Source organism: Mus caroli, chromosome 9, assembly GCF_900094665.2.
Source record: "Mus caroli chromosome 9, CAROLI_EIJ_v1.1, whole genome shotgun sequence".
NCBI lineage: Eukaryota > Metazoa > Chordata > Mammalia > Rodentia > Muridae > Mus > Mus caroli.
Genome location: NC_034578.1, coordinates 114,189,865 through 114,209,323, shown reverse-complemented (window position 1 = coordinate 114,209,323; position 19,459 = coordinate 114,189,865). Strand labels below are relative to the sequence as shown.

Here is a 19,459-nt window from a genome sequence, read left to right as displayed (position 1 = left end):
AGCACAGAGGGGGATCTGGAGGTGAGCACAGAGAAGGATCTGGAGGTGAGCACAGAGGGGGATCTGGAGGTGAGCACAGAGTGGATCTGGAGGTGAGCACAGAGTGGATCTGGAGGTGAGCACAGAGTGGATCTGGAGGTGAGCACAGAGGGGGATCTGGAGGTGAGCACAGAGGGGCATCTGGAGGTGTTTCATTCAGTAAAATGGAGTAGACAAACAGGATATGTGCTACTGGGGAAGTGGACTGTGGACATGATTTTTTTGAAGATGGTAATTATCGCAGTGTATCTGTATGTGAGTGGGAAAGTGCCATCAGAGAAAGCACAATGGATGGACACATGACAGGGAACAGTTGCTGGTGGGGCCTGGTGAACATGTGGACAGCTGCGGCTGAATGAACAGAGTGTGAGGCGTAGCCACTGAGTGTGGGTGGGGAATCCAGACTCCTCTGGTAGCGGTTTGTCCTTGGCATCGAAAGTGAACCAGTCAAAGACAGGGAGAGAAGGGGAGGGTGTTTGGGAGTATGGCAATGGCAGAAGAGCTGGGGGCGGGGTGAATTGGCCAAGGATGGTAATGATTAGATGAAGGTGATAACAGAGATAAGTTGTCTATAAGCTATAAGCTCTGGGCAAAATGAAGTCACTCCAGTGGCCAGTCTCTAACTGGCCAGCTCATTAGTGGAAGATGTGGAGAAGCCTGGGAGTCCTTGTGCAATGGACAGTCGTCCCTTTCGGCTCCTTGGCTCAGGAGACCCCATGACAGATGAAAAGGGGCAGATAACCCCTCTAATCTTTAAGCTGTGGGCACCTGATTACACATTCCCATGATCTACAGATGTTCAAGTGGCCTTATGTTGGTGACTAACGCTCCCATTGACAGCTCTGGGTTTTGAGGGTTTCACAGGAACATTAGGGTCCTGTGGTCATCTGAGTTGGCCACAGGAGGTTTGAAGACCCAGAAGTCGCTTCCTTGAGCTACACCTTGCCTCCCTTGTTTTCTGTTGAACTTGTATGCCCGCCTCCAAACCTCTTTTAAGCCTCGTCCGAACCGGCTTGTATCTTTCCAATAAATGAGGTTTAAGCTCACTGGCATATGTTTTGTTGTCCGCAGCAATTAACATAGTTAATACAGCGTGCAAGGGAAGAGGGCCATTCAAACACTCGACCCGCTATGACTCTTTGAAATACAAATTTCATGGTGGGGGGGGGGGAACTGTCATTATCCATCTGCGGGAAGAAGCCCCGCTGTCTAGCACGTCTGGCACGCCAACAAGAAAAACATGCGCAACAAGAAATCGGATGGCCTTGCTTTGGAAGCAAGAACTCTGAGGATGCAAACAAGATGTGAAAAATTAACTCAGAGGAGAGAGTTCCGAATTCTTGAATGGACTCCAACGAAGGAAGACCTTGACCTCGGCCTTTCTGCTGCTGATTATTTATTATTGTTGGCCACTCTGGGTCTAAACAACTGATGGGTTATTTCTGTCCCTATTTGCTTTTGTAACATGAAAGGAGAATGGTCAGACCTTGAGTATGGGACAGCATTAACCTAGCTTGATCAGGGGAAGGACCGGCATACATGTTCACATAGGGCCAGACACCTCAGAGAGACCACATAGGTGGGCACAGCGTCACGGGCCAGAGAGCTGCTGCCTCTTTCTCAGTGTTGTAGTTCACGAGACAAGTCTTTTCTCTCATGTGTAAATGCCCAGGAATCAGGCCAGAGACACCTGAACTCCTGCCAGGCCCACCATGGGCCTCTGCCACTTAACCATGCAGTAAGGTCATGCCTGGGTTTTCATCGTCAAGTGATTCCAGCGGGCTTTGTGATTAAGGGAAGCCAGGCACCTTCCAGGGTAGAATGTGGACTCAAAACTTTGAAAAAGAAACCTCGGAGTTGTTTTCATTCTTTCTCTAAAGCTAAAACTCTATAACCAAAACAGTAGGTTGCTGCTCCCTAAGTTATTCTTAGAAATGAAATGAAAATACAGGTTGCTAGCATGGGACCGGGTACTGTCAAACAAGCCTTTCTGAGGGCTCACAGGACTGGATGGGAGAGCTGCCTTTAGAGCTGAGGAAATCATGAGGCAGAGAGCTGGAGGCTGGAGGAGAAGCAAGAGCCTCCGCTGCCCCCAGAGCCTACTCCTTGCCACTGCCACCAGCGTCCTTTCTGTCCCATCTGCCATAGTGCAGAGGCCCCTCCTGGTCTCCTCCTGTGAATGACACACATCCTTAGAGTGAGCTTACCAGCCCCATGGATTCCCATTAGCTCTTCTCAGAACTTTGCCAAGGTAGCCTCACACTAATTTTTAAAATTAATTTAAAAGAATTTTCATACATATATACAGTTAAACACGGTCATTTATACCCCCAATTTTTCCTTCTGACTCCCCATCCAACTTCATAATCCACCCCCATCTTTCTAATAATTCACTGCCTCAGTTACTTTTCTTTTGCTGTAATAAAACACCATGACCAAGGCAACTTGTAAAAGAAAGAGTTTAATTGGAGCTCACAGTGCCAGAGGGTTTGAGTCCTTGGCCATCATGGCTGGGAGCATGGCAACAGGCAGGCACTAGAGCAGTAGCTGAGAGCTTACATCTAATCCAAAATCACACAGACATACACACACACACACACACACACACACAGAGAGAGAGACACAGACACACACACACACACAGACAAACAAGCCAGAGGGAGGGAGAGACAAAGAGAGACACAGAGACAGAGACACGCTAACTGGAATGCTGTGTTTTGAAACCTCAAAGCCCACCCCAACTGACTTACTTCCTTCAAAAAGTCCACACTTCCCAATCCTTCCCAAACACTTCCACAAACTGAGGACCAAAGATTCAAATATATGAGTCTCTGGGGACCAAGTGCATACAAACCATCCCACCCATGAAGCCTACTTGTCACTGTCCATGTGTGAAAGGGAGGGCCAGGGCTGTGAAACACAAACACAGACTTGGCATGGTGTGGCACTTATGTCGCTCAAGCTGTGGCTGTGTGAACAAGATCAATCCAGCCTAAATTCCAGCATAGGTCGGAGAGGTTCTCTCTAGGCCAGGGGGCGCCACTGCTGGCAGTTAATCGCTAGCTCTGGGAGGGAGAATTATTCTTTTGTACGTGAGACTACTGGTAGATCTTGCATACTAATCTGGTACTGGGGACCATGTCTCCACCATGGGGTGTGACAGAGGAACCAGGAAGGAGCCTTTGTTTCAGTCTGCTCATCCTTACACTCCCAGGGTCAGAATTGGTTCCAGCACAAATTTCTAAGGGGATATAATTCCCTGACAATTAGGAAGATCAGCCTGGACCTGACGTGTTGGTCGTTTAATCTTTCAGTGGGGTGTCAGAGGCTGGCCTCTCCTAAGGGAGTTCTATGAGCCCTCACTGAACAGCAGACAAGCACCCCTAAGCAGGCAGTAGACCGTCAGCTTAATCTGGACATTTCCGAGAGAGAGAAGCTGAGTCTGAGAGAGGACCCAATCAGCTGAGGTCACCCAGCCATGCTGGGTCTGAGCTAGAGCTAGTGTCAAATGTCCTTAGCCATCCATGCTGCCACTCTTGTATAATAAAGCCCATCATATCAGGAAGGGCTCTGGCGAGAAAGGTTCTTTTAATGACATCCGAATAGAACAGGCCTCTGTGAAGACCTGCTGCGCAGACACGCCTGCCAAGAGTTTAAAACAATCGTGCACAGTTTGTGTGCCAGACATTCCATGGGTGCTTGTTTATTTATTGAAGAACAATCTTTCTAATTTTCAAGGAATTTTATCCTCTGATAGATTTTCCCATTAATTCTAATTTGCTTGTGCAGCCTTTTAAGTGGGTCATGTTCCTTTGTACACAGGCCCTTCGCTGCACTTTCAAATGAAAGGGATCATTAACAGCCACCAAAAGATTTGAACTGCACCCTTTCCATAAGCCTCATCTTCTACACTTTCATAGCTTGATGGACACACATTGCTTATTTTTTTTTATTGAAAATTCCTCTTTAATATATCTTTGCATCATTTGTTCTGTGTGGGTATTTTGCCTGCCTGCCTCTGTGTGTACTGTGTGCACACCTCTTGCCCGTGGAGGCCAGAAGAGGATGTCAGATCCCCTGGAACTAGAGTCACGACAGTTGTGACCACGTGATTGCTAGGAATTGAACCTGGGACCTCCAGAAGATCAGTCAGCGTTCTCTGCAGCCCTACTAAGACATGTTAAAGCAGCGACCTTCGGACTGTATTATGGGGTCCCTAATTCTTTAGCATGAATTCATTCACTGTTCCCAATGTCAGGCAGTACTGGTAGCCAACTGGGAGTTGTGTGAGGTCCCAGATTCTTTGCTACACTTATTCTTTGGCCTCATTCCTTCCATCCAGCATGAAGACCATCCAAAAGTTCCTTACTGGGGTGGACTTGATGCATATATCAACGACTTATGCTGAATCCTCATGGGCGAGAACACCCAGATAAGTCGTTCTAAAGACTCAACAGGAAGAACCTGAGGAGGCTGAAGGACGTTGGTGATGGATTTTTCCATCACTGGATATTTTTCAATGTTCCTAAAGATCTCAGCTGTGATCTTACGTGGAGGTATAAGCTACATGCCAGAGAACATGCTTTCCTCTTGCTACCAGCCTCAACGGGTAAGTGAAAGATGCTAACTGCACAAACACTAACTACATCCCAGTCCATTATACTCATGTAAATCAGATTGGTTACTACACACACACACACACACACGCACACGCACACGCACACACACACACCTCATTGAAGCCTGGAGATGTGGCTGAGGGGTAGAGAGCTTACCTAGCATATGTAAGGCTTTAGGTTTAATCCCAATACCAAAAAGAAAAACCACAGTGATAGTGCCAATTTCTTCAAAACCCTCTTGTAAATTATTAAGTGGAGTGGGTGGGTAGGGAGGGGGCTGGGGGAGTAGAAAGAATATGATCAAAATATGGCACATGAAAAGTTTACAAAATATCTTTAGCCTTGTAAGTGTTGAGAAATGGCAAAACAAGAACGCATCCAAGTGGACTTGCCCCACAATGTAATTTTTAAATTTTACTTAAATCTGATGTCCAAGGCTTACCCGTCAGGCAAGAGACTACCACTTGACACATGTGATAAGAAGGTGAGCCTTAGAGCTTTGGGAGAACAGGAACATCTTAGCATGGGATACCCTAAAAAGAGACAGGTTTGAAGCAAGTAGTGTTTCAGGAGAGATCTCCAAAACTCACACAGGGAAGGCTATACTAAGGAGTAGGCAACTGGTGAGGGTCGCGGCATGAAGCCAGTGACCTCTCTGGGTGCCCAGGCACCTTGAAAAGCACAGCCTCGAGTTATCCCATCTGGGATAAGGAATATCTGTGCACTGACTCCAGACAGTCCCTGGATGAGGGTGTTGTAGCAGTGGGAGGTGGTACCCATTCCAAGCAACATTGATGGGTGGAAGAGATGCAGTTTCTGATATCAGGAACAAGGCCAGAAACTCAGGACAGGGAGAAAAGGGATCTAGGTAGCAAGGATTCTGCCTGAGGGGAAACCTGTCACTAGGAAGATACAGACACTAGATAATCCTGTTATTTCTGAAAAAGAGGGCTCCAGGCTCCTCTGGAAGGAGCCCCAGGCTCTGGATAACACATAACCTTTAACCTCTGTGGTCCATGGATGACTTCCACAAGGGTACCTCCCAGGTATCATAGTTCCCTTCTCTTGTTTGTATATTTAAGTGGTGCATGTACGTGTGTTTGTAGGATGGCAGTCAGAGGTCAACCTTGCTTTTTGAGACAGGGTCTCCCACTGGCCTAGAACTCACTGAGTTGGCTGGTCTGCCTGGCCATTGAGTTCCAGGGATTTGACTGTCTCTATGTCCCAGCATAAGATCACACTGGGAGCTGAGAGAGTAACAATCAGAAATAAGATAGAGCTATAATCCCTGCAGCCTGCCCCTGTGCAAGGCTACGCTCCTAAAGGTTTTATAAAGGTTCCATAAATCTCCCCAAGCACTGGAACCAGCTGGGGACTGAGCATTCAAATATTTAGGCCTGTGGGAGACACTTCACATTCAAGTCACAGTGTTGCTGGCTGGAGGCAGGGCTTCACTGTCAGTCTGTGTCTTCAAGTGTCAATTTTCATGTTCTACATAAAACAGCCTTAGCCGGGCGTGGTGGCGCACGCCTTTAATCCCAGCACTCGGGAGGCAGAGGCAGGCGGATTTCTGAGTTCCAGGCCAGCCTGGGCTACAAAGAGAAACCCTGTCTCGAAAAACCAAAAAAAAAAAAAAAAAAACAAAAAAAACAAAACAAAAACAAAACAAAACATAAAACAGCCTTAAATAGGACGTCAATACTAATCCTATAATAATAACTTTTTTATTATAGCATATTATTATAGTTACTCTGGTCTATTGTTAGTAATTTATCTGTGTCTAATTTGTGCATATAGAAAGAAAACATGGTTTATGTGACAGCTATTCTTGGTTGTTGTAATGGTTAGTATATCCTTGGACCAGGGAGTGGCACCATCTGGAGGTGTGGCCTTGCTGGAATAGGTGTGACCTGGTTGGAATAGGTGTGTCACTGTAGGTGTGTGCATAAGATCCTCACCCTAGTTGCCTGGAAGTCAGTCTTCCATTAGCAGCCTTTAGATGAAGACATAGAACTCTCAGCTCTGCCTGCGCCATGCCTGCCTGGATACTGCCATGCTCCCACCTTGATGATAATGGACTGAACCTTTGAACCTGTAAGCCAGCCCCAATTAAATGTTGTTTTTTTTTATAAGACTTGCCTTGGTCATGGTATCTGTTCACAGCAGTAAAACCCTAACCAAAATAGTTATCAACTTGACTACATCTGGACTTATCTAAAATCAAAACATCTGGGTACACTTGTGAAGGATTTTTCTTGATTGAATAATTTAAGGCGGGAAGACACACCCTAAATCCAGATTTTTTTGAGGTGGGAAGATCCACCTTAGATCTGGGCCACACCTATAAAGGGCCAGGAGGAAGGAAGCCTTTGCTCTTTGGGTGCCACCTCTCTCCCCGACCTTCACTGACATTAGAGCATTCTTGTTAAAGACTCTGGCATATACTGAAGACAAGACCAGCTGAGACATATGGACTGAACAAGTATTGGATTCTTGGACTTTCCATCTGGATATAGCCACTGTTGGAATAGTTGGACCATACCTGTAGGTCGCTCTAATACATCATTCATATATATATGTATGATGTATTATATATATATATATATATATATATATATATATATATATATATATGTATATGTATATATATGATTTATAAGGTTTAAATTTTATTTTAAACCTTATTTTATTATAGTTCCAGGCATTTTCTACTAGTTTCTGAGACATATACTTTAAAGATAATGGAGGATGAATACAGCTTTCATATTTATAAATTTGTTTTTCTTTTTTTGAGACAGGGTTTCTCTGTGTAGTTCCCGCTGTCCTGGAACTCACTCTGTAGATCAGGCTAGCCTCAAATTCAGAGATTCGCCTGCCTCTGCATTTTAAGTGCTGGGACTAAAGGCATGTGCCACCACTACCTGGCCATATTTATGATTTTTATATCCTCAACAATGCATAAACCCAAACCACTATCATTAAATAGACTATACCATGTACATATGTAAATTCGAACTTTCTCCAGCTGTGGGCTATGCTGCACAGACTGAGCTGGGCTATGCATCTGGCCATGCTCTGTTAATCCTTTCCAGTCTCGTGGAATGGACCCTCATGGTAATTAGCTCCAGCTGGAATCGAGGGCTCCGTAAGGCATCTCACTGATCCTTGGCAGTGTGTCAGGAAGATGGCTCCTAAGACTGAATATCTGAGCTGAAAGTCCATTTATACCAAGGTAGAAATACTTTTTCCCTTCCTCACATAAACCCATCTGTTCCAGTATTATGTCTGACTAGTGAAAGTAAAGGCAGTAACTGAGGAGACATGAAAGGGACAGAGAAGGACAGCCCGTCCACATTACTGTAATGTGCTCACATCCCTGAGGACTCTGCCCTCGCACCAGCTCATTCGGCTACTCAGTAATGGTCAAGCCAAGACTTGCTCCAACAACCTTGTTTCTTCTATCTAGGAAACACAGCAAGCCAGAGGAGGCAACCCACCCCCAACCCTGTCCCCTGGTCCCTCTAAATGGCTCAAGAGCTTCTTGTCCCATCTGTATAACTGCTGAAAGAAATACTGGTTCCCTGATAACAGAAGTTCAGAGCTCCTCAGCTTTTACCTTAGGAGTTACTGTAATCATGAAGTCTTGGGACATCTGGGATGAATCAGGTTCACTCCCTGTAACCACTGGATTAAGGACTGAATGCTTTGGTGGGGGGATGGGTCAGAGGCAGGGGAGTTCTCATGATCTGGCTGTTTGGAGGACTCCTGCCTTGAGGGAGGAGGGGCCCATGTAGGGATGCCTGTCTCAGTCAAAGGCTCATAGCCACGCCACAGTGTCAGACACACCTGCACTGCTTGGATAAGCATGCTGCCTGATGACTAAAAAAGACCATGATGCCTTGACAAGTAACTCTCTCAGGGCACAATGATATCACGGATAGGTGACGTCAATCACAACAGGCTAAAATGAATGACAAGCTTCCCTAATTGTATGTCTTTCCTGCTGTGAAGTGAGGCAGCCACACGGGAGCTTGAGCCACCAAGCTCTTTCCTCCCCCTCCCCGGTCTCTGGGTCCCCGAGGCTCTGCAGTGTGACAGGTACATGCTAGGCAACTCTAGCCACACAGGCGGCCCCACCACATGTCCACAATGTGGCAGCCCTTACGTGCCACCATAGCAATTCTCTCCTCTTTGAGCCCACAGGCGCTCTGGTGGAATTCCCTGTGTCCTTAATGAAAAACAAAAATGAGTATAGATGTCACCATAGGTGCTGCTGGGAGCCACGGGGTAGTACTGTGGCTTTTAAGTTTGGCTATACCTTACTAAGAAATGACTGAACCTTCCAAAGAAGACAAGGTTCTAGATATTACAATACTGTGGCTGCCTCCCAGCTACCCTGAACGTGCTTTTCTCACATCAAATGTTTACCCATGTGCAGGGGGAAATGTCTAGGACACATTTCTAACCTGATTTTGTGCTGCTACATCCTGTTGGCAGTGTAGTGACCCAAAAGGACCCTTCTTAAAATAACCATGAAACTCAAAGTAGGATAATGAAGTCAAGCATGCAAAAAAAAAAAAAAAAAGATGATAAACCATATTGAACAAATGTGTGATCTAGCCCCGTTATGCTTCCTAAAATAACATAGTAAGTGATAAGATGTGGGAATGGATTTGACAACCACAACTCTCAGGTAGGGACAAACGGCGTTTCGAAATATCTACAGTATTATCTCAGAGCACCAGTCCTTTCTGTGTGTGACAAGGTTCCAGCTCCTGCTCACGTCACTGTCGAGGGTGCCGCAGCCACATTTGGATAAAATACTAACTTTCTCTTTGATGTCAATGAAAACAAAGATGCGATTATTTTCCTGTCTCAGCTCACAGACCCTAGGGATTCCAGCGTGGATCACAACAGGGTATGGGGCTCAGACTGAGGAGGCGCCTGCTCCATGGGAAGTGACCGCGAAGACTGTTTGGAGGATGAGGAGGAGAGGCTGTGATGGAGGGAGAGGAGGTGGGGAGGGCATGCCCAGCCATGGATGCTGGGAAGAAAGATGAGGGGAGGGGACTCTTTTTTCTTTTCTCCCCACCCCCAACAGGAATTCTCAAGCAGTCCTGGCTGTCCTGTAACTCACTGTAGACAAGGCTGGCCTCCAACCCATAGAGATCTGCCTGCCTCTATCTCCTGAGCACTGGGATTAAAGGCGTGAGCCACCACCGCTGGTCGAGAAGGAATTTCTAAAAGGCGTGTGTTAACTACAAGGAGTCAGCAATTAGAGCTGGCCCTCTTTACCCCAATTCAAGCACCCCTGCTTTAACAACAAGCCCCACTCTTCCTGAACCCTGGAAGCCTCCCCTACCACACCCCTCCATTTCTAAGACAAATAAAAAGCCCACATGCAACGTCCCACCATAACCCATAAGTCAACTGGATTATATTTCTTTCTGAAATTCAGAGTTCTACAAAAGACTTCTGCATATCCAGGAGAGGAAAGAGTATTCAAGTAGACATGATGTGTGACTTCTAAGCATTTCTATGCAGGCTCTGAGGATGTAGAACCTGGGTCTCAGCGATTGGATGGCTTCATAAGAACCAGGGAAGCAGCCTGGGCAGGGCTGTGGTCCTAGGTCTTGGTGGCTCACAAGAACATGAGCGATATCAGCTGTGCCATCTAGTTAATCTGTACTTAAGGGGCTGAGCTTCTGTATACTACAATAACCCTATTGGTTAAGGATTGGGGAGAGGAGGCCACGGTGATTCTGAGAACCTGAGGAGGCAGTAGGTTCAACACAGCACTATGTTCTACTCATTGGCACAGGAGGGAGCTGGGTGTGGTGTCCATGGCATCCACCCAGCTCGTCATGCTCAGACTGAGACCACCTGGAAGGGGGTCAAGGACCAAGGTTCATGAAATCTGGGAGTCTTATGAATTCCGTCCTGTAGGAATGAACTATGACTTATGCTCATTCCATGTTTTACCCAAGCTTCACGTTTGGCTCAGAGGGTAAGGGTGGTATAGCCTCTGACCACTGGGGACAAATAAAAAGACTGAGTTTTCCCGGGTGTAGCTGTTTACGAGAACAAGCAGGACATCTGCGTCCACCTCTGGTTCTCCCGGGTGACTTGCATCAAAGCAGGGAAAGAGTATGCAGGACAAGGGAAAGCTTGGGGAGGAGGAGAGAGTGCATGCTTACAGAAAACAAAGTCACCGCACAGCTTCAAAATTTGGTTCTTTTCACAGTGACAAGTCTGCCCTGCCATGGTGAGTCTAGTATTTAACGGCAGGAGATGCAATAACCTGCAAAAATCTTTGAGAAGGCAGGGCTGAGATGGAAAGATGTTGCGGCCATGTGGCAGTGCTCTTTGGATAAGTCAGTCACTTGCTTCAGTCTGGTTATTAGGACAATGGTCCTTGTCATCACATCCCCACTGGAGAGACTGACACAGAAACCTCCTATGTCTGGCTGTATTTGAAAGCCAAGGAAAATACCACCAAATAAAATTTTATTAGGCAAGCATCTTGGGGGGATGGGTGGTTCAACGTGTGCACGCTAGCAACCCTTCTGGTTGCTATGGTTACTGCCTCCATTCTCCTTCAGTGTCCTGCTAAGGGTCCTTATTCTCTACCATCCAGGGAGAAGCTGGAGTGTATCCACCATGAGCTCAACAGTGGGGAGGGCTGTCTGTGAAGTTCTTCATTGAGATGGATGCCTGCTGTGTATGTGCACAAAAGGCGCCCTCAACGCTTTGTGTGCATCTAACCAAGAAATGGGGTCAGTTCTTTGGGTAGCAGACTCCCTCCCATCCCCAGCTGCAACACACAGGAAAACAAACATATATACATACAACAACAAAACACAAGAGAATTTCCAAGTCATTTCATCTTTGAGCTAGGCCAGGTTCCCCAAGATATACTGGCCACGAAGACAAAGGACATTAGTCAAAATGACAGAATACAGAGCTTGGGAGTCACCACCAAGTGTTTTTTTCTCCACCATTTAGGTTTTGCTTTGCCCTCAGGTGAGTGGTTTCCATACGCCTGGATCTTGTAGTTTTAAGTTTCCCTAAAGAATGAGCTCTGGAGCAATGCTTTCCAAGCTCAGACTCGGCGCTTTTCCAGAGGCCACACGGCCATATTTACTTCTCAAAACTGTTCTGAGATTGCTCTCAGATTGCAAGGTGGCTCTGACTCACTTGCTGACTGCTCGATACATCCCAGGCACTTATTTATTTATTTAGAGTCAGGATCTCTTCCTATACAGCCTTTGACCATCCTGGAACTCATTATGTAGGCCAGACTGGCCCCAAACTCACAGACATTCCCCTGCCTCTGCCTCCTGAGTGCTAAAATTAAAGGTGTGTGCCATCTGCCACACCTGGCTCACCAGACACTTTTTGAATCAGGGAAATACATATAAACTCAGTAACTACTCTACATTTTCAGGGCTGCAGTCATTTCTCCGTTTTTAAGCTGAAGAGACAAAGTCATATAGAAACTAACTACCCATCCATAGTGATACAGCAGGTTAAGATGCCACGGAATCTTTGTGTACACTGAGACCTTTATTAATTTTTTAATTTTTTGAGTAGGGTGTTATGCCTGTGTATATGTGTTTGTATCCAGTGCATGGCTGGTGCCCATGGAGACCAGAAGAAGGTATTGGATCCCCTAGGACTGGAGTTCTAGATGGTTATGATCCTCTGTGTGGGTACTGGGAACTGAACCCAGGTCCTCTGGAAGAATAGTCAGTACACTTAATGGCTGAACTTTGTAAGGGACCTAGTGCATAGTAGGTGCTCGATAAATAGGGTACCTAGTACATAGTAGGTGCCCAATAAAAAAGAAAATCTCACTTCTTTTCTGTAGTTGATGATTCCGACCACATTTGAGAAGGAAAACACTTTGTTTCTAAGTATGGATGCTCTTGAGGTGGGTGGTCCTCTCTACAAGCTGGTCCTTTATGGATAGAGCGAGCTATCTTCCAGCCAGGAAGTGGTTTAGGGAAACACACTCTTCCTAATCCCCATGAAAGCAGCATGACCAAGCTTACAGCCAGAGTATAATTCCATGGCTAAAAATGGTTTGGGCTTTGCAAATATTCCAAGGTGTTTTGTTTTGTTTTTCAAGATGGGATCTCTGTGTGGCCATGGCTGTCCTCGAACTCACGGGGATCAGCCTGTCTCTGCCTCTTGAGTGCTGGGAGTAGAGGCATGCGTCACCACTGTCCAGCCGTGGTCTTTTCAAGGACCTTAGCTTTTAATGGGGGTTGGCTGTTAAGAAAGCCTTTAGGTGGTCCACTATCCATGGTGGGATACGTCAAAAACAAATGAAAAGGCTTTCAGCTCAACTGTCACCAAGTACTTTACTTTCTATTTCTCTTCTTGTGCTCACATCTGACGCCCTCTTAGGTGCTGTGGGTACCCAGGCAGGCAGGCAGATCTTTATGTGAATGGAATTGGCAGCTCTGTTTCATGGAAACCTCTGGAACAATTTCATCCCTGTTCCTGGGTTTTTGTGGATGGCATGTCTTAGAACCAGGCTCAAGCCTATCTCAGAGTTTTCATTCAAGAGTTGGATGGCTAAGTGACAACAGACCTTCAGGAACACATGTCCTACGCAGAGAAAAGTGACATCCAACTGGGACAGAGTGGCAAACACATGTAATGCCAGCCACTGAGGAGGCGATAGTGGAAGGTTGCCAGGTTGAGCCCTGCCTGGACTTCTTAGTGAGTCCTTATCTCAAAAGGCAAAACAGGAGGAAAATGCCAACTACATCCATGATCTTGGGTAGACAAGCTATTATCCCTGGCCATTCTGGGTAACCTACGCACTCCAACATTTTCTCTTCTCTTAGGCTGGAAGCCCTGCCCATCCCCTGCACAGGCCGGAGAAACCCCATCTGCCTACCTTCCCCTAGCCCTGCCCACACAGAGAAAACTCCGCTGCCTCCAATCCCTCCATTTAGAGAAAACTCCAGGCTAAAACATCATCATTTCTCATCTCCGAGTTTCCCGCAACCCACCCGAGAGTGCCTCCCTAGGTGCTCAGTTTTGACCATATATGGACAGCATCCTAGGTCCCAGCTGGCATGTCATCATTCCTCACCTAAGCTCTATAAAGCAGCCATGCTTTAGCCCAGATGTATGATGTCACTGACCTCCACCTGTTAGATCAGTAAGCCCCACTAATAGCTGCCTCCCAATAGACCTGCTTTTATTTGCTTTAAGTCTGATCTAATCTGGCCAAACTCCTATCATACTCTACTTTCTTTTAAAGACATTAGTGTGTGTGTGTGTGTGTGTGTTGGCACAGGGAGGGAGACAGGCATGAATAGAGGTGTCCAAAGAGGCAGGAAGAGGGTGTCTAATACCATGGAGTTGAAGTTTTTTGTTTGTTTGTTTGTTTTTTGGTTTTTCGAGACAGGGTTTCTCTGTGTAGCCCTGGCTGTCCTGGAACTCACTTTGTAGACCAGGTTGGCCTTGAACTCAGAAATCTGCCTGCTTCTGCTGCCTCCCAAGTGCTGGGATTGAAGGCGTGCGCCACCACGCCAGGCAGAGTTGAAGTTATAGTCAGCTGTGAGCTGGGAACTGAACTTGAGTCCTCTGTAAGAGCAATAAACACTCTTAAAGAGAGAGCCATGTCTCTAGGGCATCCATCTACTGCCATAAGACACAAACTCCACAGTCTGCCCAGCCATCGCAGGTATGCTTCCTATATGGCTGTGCTTCAGCTTCCTATAGTGAGGGCATAGAACATGACAGCTAGGTTCTACCGATGTGTGGGAGTCCAAAGCTCTATCTAAAACTCCCTGGGGAAGCCAGGGGCACCATAGTGGTGATAACCCCAGCAGCCCCTCCCCCCAGGTCTATCCCCATACTCTCAAGACAGTTAGTATCTATGCCTCAGACCTTTGCCGGGAAAGTCGGAATTTACATGATGGGAAGAGAAACAGGCTCAAAGCTCTAGGTGGAACATGCTGTTTTTGAGTGCAGGAGACCAAAGGCCCCTTACCACCCCAATATCCTATACCCCAGGCCCTGGAACGTAGCTCGAATCCTGTTAGGATTATGCTCCTCTTCCGGGACTTCTGTATCCTTCCCTGGCTTCAGATGCAGCCCCAACTCATGGGTACATTGTGATCTAATTCCTCTGTTCCTTCTGCCTCATCTCGCTTCTAACCAGCTCTACAACTCTAGACACCGCAGTTCTTCATGTAAGTGAAGACCTCTGTGCACATCCTCTCTTTACCCAGAGTGCTTCAGTTACCTCTACTCCCCTTGATGTGAGGCTTCTGAAGCCGCTCCTCTGTGAGAGCCTATTCACCTCACACCTACCACCAGTCTCTCGGCCCTATCCTGCCTGGACTACAGACCAGGAGGGTAGGGTCCACGTCCCATTCATTTCTGCAGCTGTTCATAGTAGCTGCTTAAAAAAGAAATGTGTGTGCATTGCACGTCAGGCAATAACGGATAGAGAGAGGTTATTCAATAACAAGTAAAACTTCCTGTGCCTCGAGGCTGTAAACTACAGTGAATCCAGTCTCAAGCCTGGCTCCCATCACAGCTTTCTGGCCATGTCTTTCCTCATGTGCCTGGCTCAGAAGAGTCTGTGGTTTGGTTTCACGTCTCTGCTCACCCAGTTATGAATGGGTGTGTTTCCCTGACACCTCCTGTGGGAACGCAGGGGCTTTAAGAGCACCACAAAGGTTTCTTTCATGGGAGATATGGCCATGGAAAGAGACCATGGGTCCTGTAGGACAATACCTAATTCCCAACTATTGGCTCAGAGCCCTAAGAACACTACTCTGAGCTTCAGAGATCTCATCCAGTGTCAGGGCTGTATGCCCACACCCACAGAGATACACCTACTTCAACAAGCCCACTTCTCCATTAGTGCCACTCCCTGGCCCAAACATATACAAACTATCATATCCACCTTGAAATTGTTACAGTTTCAGGATGAGTGATGAGGCTGCTCTGCCCCATAGGGAGCACGGAAGATCACATCATGGATAACTCTTTTTTCCTCTGGCTATCTTCATGCCCTTTCCCATAAAATTTGAAATCCACTCAGTAATGAGGCAGGAAATATTTTCCAGCCGTTGAGTTTGAGTTTGGCCATGTGACGGGCAGTAGGAAGTAGAACAAGCTTGAAGTCACAGTGTCCCAGTTCTGAGCCCAGGCCTGAGGAGCCATCGCTTGTTTATGCTGGCTTCAAATAAATTTGACATTCTTTGAGAGGGCCCACCCGAGCCTACTTGCTCCAGAGGGACAATGGAAGAGCAGAGGGAAGCTGGGACAGCCAGACATGGGATCTAGCCCTCAGCAGACTCAGCTGCATGGCGAATGACTTAAGGTACAACTGAATGTAACCAAGCTACAGATGACCTGCACAGGATAAGAAGAAACAGTCACCATGAGTGCCACTAAGATCGTCCCTTTTTGTCTCTCCCTTCCTCCCTGTCTTTGTCTCTGTTTCTATCTCTGTCTCACTGTCTCTCCCTGTCTCTGTCTGTTTCTTCTCTCTCTCTCTCTCTCTCTCTCTCTCTCTCTCTCTCTCTCTCTCTCTCTCTCTCTCTCTCTCACACACACACACACACACACACACACACGAGAGAAAGAGTACACTTAGTGTTATTTGTAGGTGTTCAGTCCCTGGAGACGGCTGATTCTTGCTGATTCTCTCTCTTTCTCAGCAGCCATTAATTGTCTATAGCAATCCATGCTGGGGTGGGGCTTGTCTAATTGTTTGCACCCACACTGGGATGTCAACTGGCGTCGCTGTTGTTTAGGTGACCATATTTTAAAGATTTCACAGGTACTACTATCACACCCTTGGGTTTTTCTTGCCATGCCTCGACGACAACACTCTTGAAAGGCCAGCAAGGGAAGCAACTTCAGCCAAAAGTGCTTTGCTGACCACAATCCTCGAGTTTTCCATCTTGCTACACAGAAAGCACAATTAACAAATGGCCAGCAAGGGCGCCAGAGCTTTCCTAGCAATGTTTAACCATGGATCAAGTGGATATTTTCCTACCACATGGAGTCTTCTATGATCCAAAATAAACCCCAGCATTTACGGTCCAGCTCAACATAAAAAGAAACTCACGTACTTTCCCTAAAACACTTTTTTGGAAGACACACCTAAAATTAAAATGAATGAGCTGATAATTTATGAACCTTCTTTAAAATTGATGTCTCTAACCACCCCAGGAGGCTCTTCTTACTGTTAAACAACCCTATTACCCACTCTATGCGTCTAAAGCAATTTCCCAAGCTTAGAAAAGCATGTGCTACTTTAAGCCACCACTTCTTCCAGAACTGAACCAAAGCCAATTAGCATCTAAGATGTACGTAGTCAGGAAAAGCGTTTGTGTGTGTATACTTCGGGGTGGGGTCTTGGAGCTTATGCCACCTTCTCAGGTATACTCCAACTAAAGAATGGAATCTCAGTTTGATTTTCCTTTGATGAATAAAATATTATTAAACACCCAAAATAAGAGTGTGGGACTGAGGCTATGGCTCGGTGGATGGAGTGCTCATCATGCAGGTATGAGACCTTCAGTCTGCTCCAAGAACCCATATAAAAAGCCAGGCATGGTGCTGCACACTAGTAAGTCTAACACTGTGGAGAGAGAGGCAGGTGATCCTGCAGGATAGCCTAGTCAATCAGCCAGTAAGAGAGCCCTATCTCAGGAAACAGCTGTACAGCCCCGACACTGTCCCATCTGATGGAGACCTCTGGCTCCTACACCCACAAACACACAGAAAAAAGAAAACGTTGTAACACCCGATCCAGGCATAGTGATACACCATTTGTAATCCAGCCACCTAGAGGCTGAAACAGACGGGGGGTTAGAGGCCAACCTGGGCTATGTAAGACTAGCTTTAAAGAAAAGAAGGAAAGGAAGGAAGGAAGAAAATAAGGAAAAAGAAAAAGAAAGGTCCTAGCTGTCTGTCATCACTGATCCAAACTTAACTCTCAATGTTTTAGGTAAGGGCGAGTACACAATGAAACATTTTACACAGTATCTATCCACACTGATACTTGTTTTAAAAGTGGCTACAGATCTTGCAGAGGGGGTTCTTGGCCCCAAAGCTACTATAATCTTTCAGAAGGCGTGTTACAAAAGGAAACCATTGTGTGCCCTGTGGCTGATTTAGGATAAGTACAGTCATTCTAAGAGAAGTCTAAAATAAAGGGTTGGCAAAGGGGAAACAGAAGGCTTTGGTCTGGTTCATCCCTGGCCAGGGGGGACTTGCAGACCATGGGAGGAAGGCCTGAAATAATAAAGAGACTGTTTGCTTGCAACGCCAGGCCGGCTGCCCCCTTCCCTCACCCCTTCCTGCCTCAGAAACTGTTCACTGCTAAAACAGACACCACTGTTAAATGCCAGGGAAAAAAAGATGAAAGAGATCTTCAAATAATACTACCTTAAGTCACATGAAACCATCCCCAAAGGTCAGATGCTGGCAGTTTCCCATAGTGCAATGTAATACAAGGTAATAAATGTCAAGTCCCGTCCCAACACATAAATAAACACCGAAATTATAAGGATCAGTCAGTCAGTTGTAAGATGGGATGAAATTGCAAACGGTACTTCGGCTAATCCCTCTGGTAATAGCTGCTATTAAACTAGTATTTATAGCATACATTCTAAAACCAACTCACAGAAATATCCTAACTCATCCATACTGCTTATTTCTTTTTTGTTGGGGGAAATCTGAACTTCCAGGTTTGTGGTGTAGCGTCAAAAGAGAGCAGGTTCTTAGGACATTGGCATGAAGGAACGGTACCTGGAAAGCAGGAGTTTCCCCCGAAGCTGCAGGTCGGCAGCACAGTCCTCAGATTGGCAATTCCTTTCAAAAACTGTCTGTGGGAGAGAAGAGGCGGGTGTTGGTACAGAATTTAAACGAACAAAAATAATGGCCAACCACCTACTTGCAAACCAGCTCCCTCCAGGCACTTTCCCCCCAACCCCAGGAAGCCAGCCCCTGGATGTGTGGAGGGGACTTCCTCAAGGTTCTAGGGAATCCCTGTCAATAGTGGTCCCGAGGCCATGAGCATATCACTTGTTCTAATGCTCAGATGACTGAGTGCTTCATGGAGTTCTTTCTGGAGGCATGCAGGTGGGGCTGGGAAAATGGCTCAGTAGGTAAGAACACTTCCCTGTGCCCAGCCTCAACACCTCAGTTTGCATACCTAGCACTCTAGAAAAGTCAGCCATGGCCATGCATGACAGATGCCTTTCAGCACATGCTGGTCTAAGACATCAGTGACCAGCCATCTGTGTGAGGTATCCTGAGACACCAGTCTCTTCATCTCTTCTAGGATCTCTCTTGGGGAGGAACAAAGTCTTTCCTTGAACCATTTTCTGCACAAGCACTGGGGCCATGTTGAATTATTCGTCCCAGAGGCCTTAGGGCTGAGAATGCAAGATGACAGGGATGATTTTAGCAGTCAGAGGTAAGCAGAGAACGTTGTTTCTCTCACCGGAGCTGGCCCTTGGCAGTCAAAGCTCCACTCAGTTCAGGGCCTCAAACTCAGTGGGTTAGAAGTGGCTCAGGTTCCAGGGATGCTCTGGAGTGTGGGCCTGCCTATGAAGGTTGGCCATGAGATGGGGAGCAACAGTGGCTGATGCTGCAACTCCTTCAGAGTAGGAGGATGTGAGCACTGGTCCCTCACTGTGGTCTCCATCTCTCTGATGTTCTGATCTATGGAAAATGTCCTCCCTACTAGACAATGGGGTGCTCCACAGCTCCCACTGTTTTACCATTTCGGGAGGATTTGTAAAGGA

The 19,459-nt window shown here is 46.6% G+C and overlaps 1 protein-coding gene across 1 annotated transcript in view; it reads right to left on the bottom strand.

Annotated features, from left to right (window-relative positions):
• Itga9 (integrin subunit alpha 9) overlaps positions 1-19,459 on the bottom strand; it is a 289,069-nt gene that overhangs the window by 95,636 nt on the left and 173,974 nt on the right. Inside the window, exon 17 of the mRNA XM_021172021.2 lies at positions 18,459-18,535. Coding sequence (XP_021027680.1) covers positions 18,459-18,535 — 77 coding nt within the window. The remainder of the gene's footprint in view (positions 1-18,458; positions 18,536-19,459) is intronic.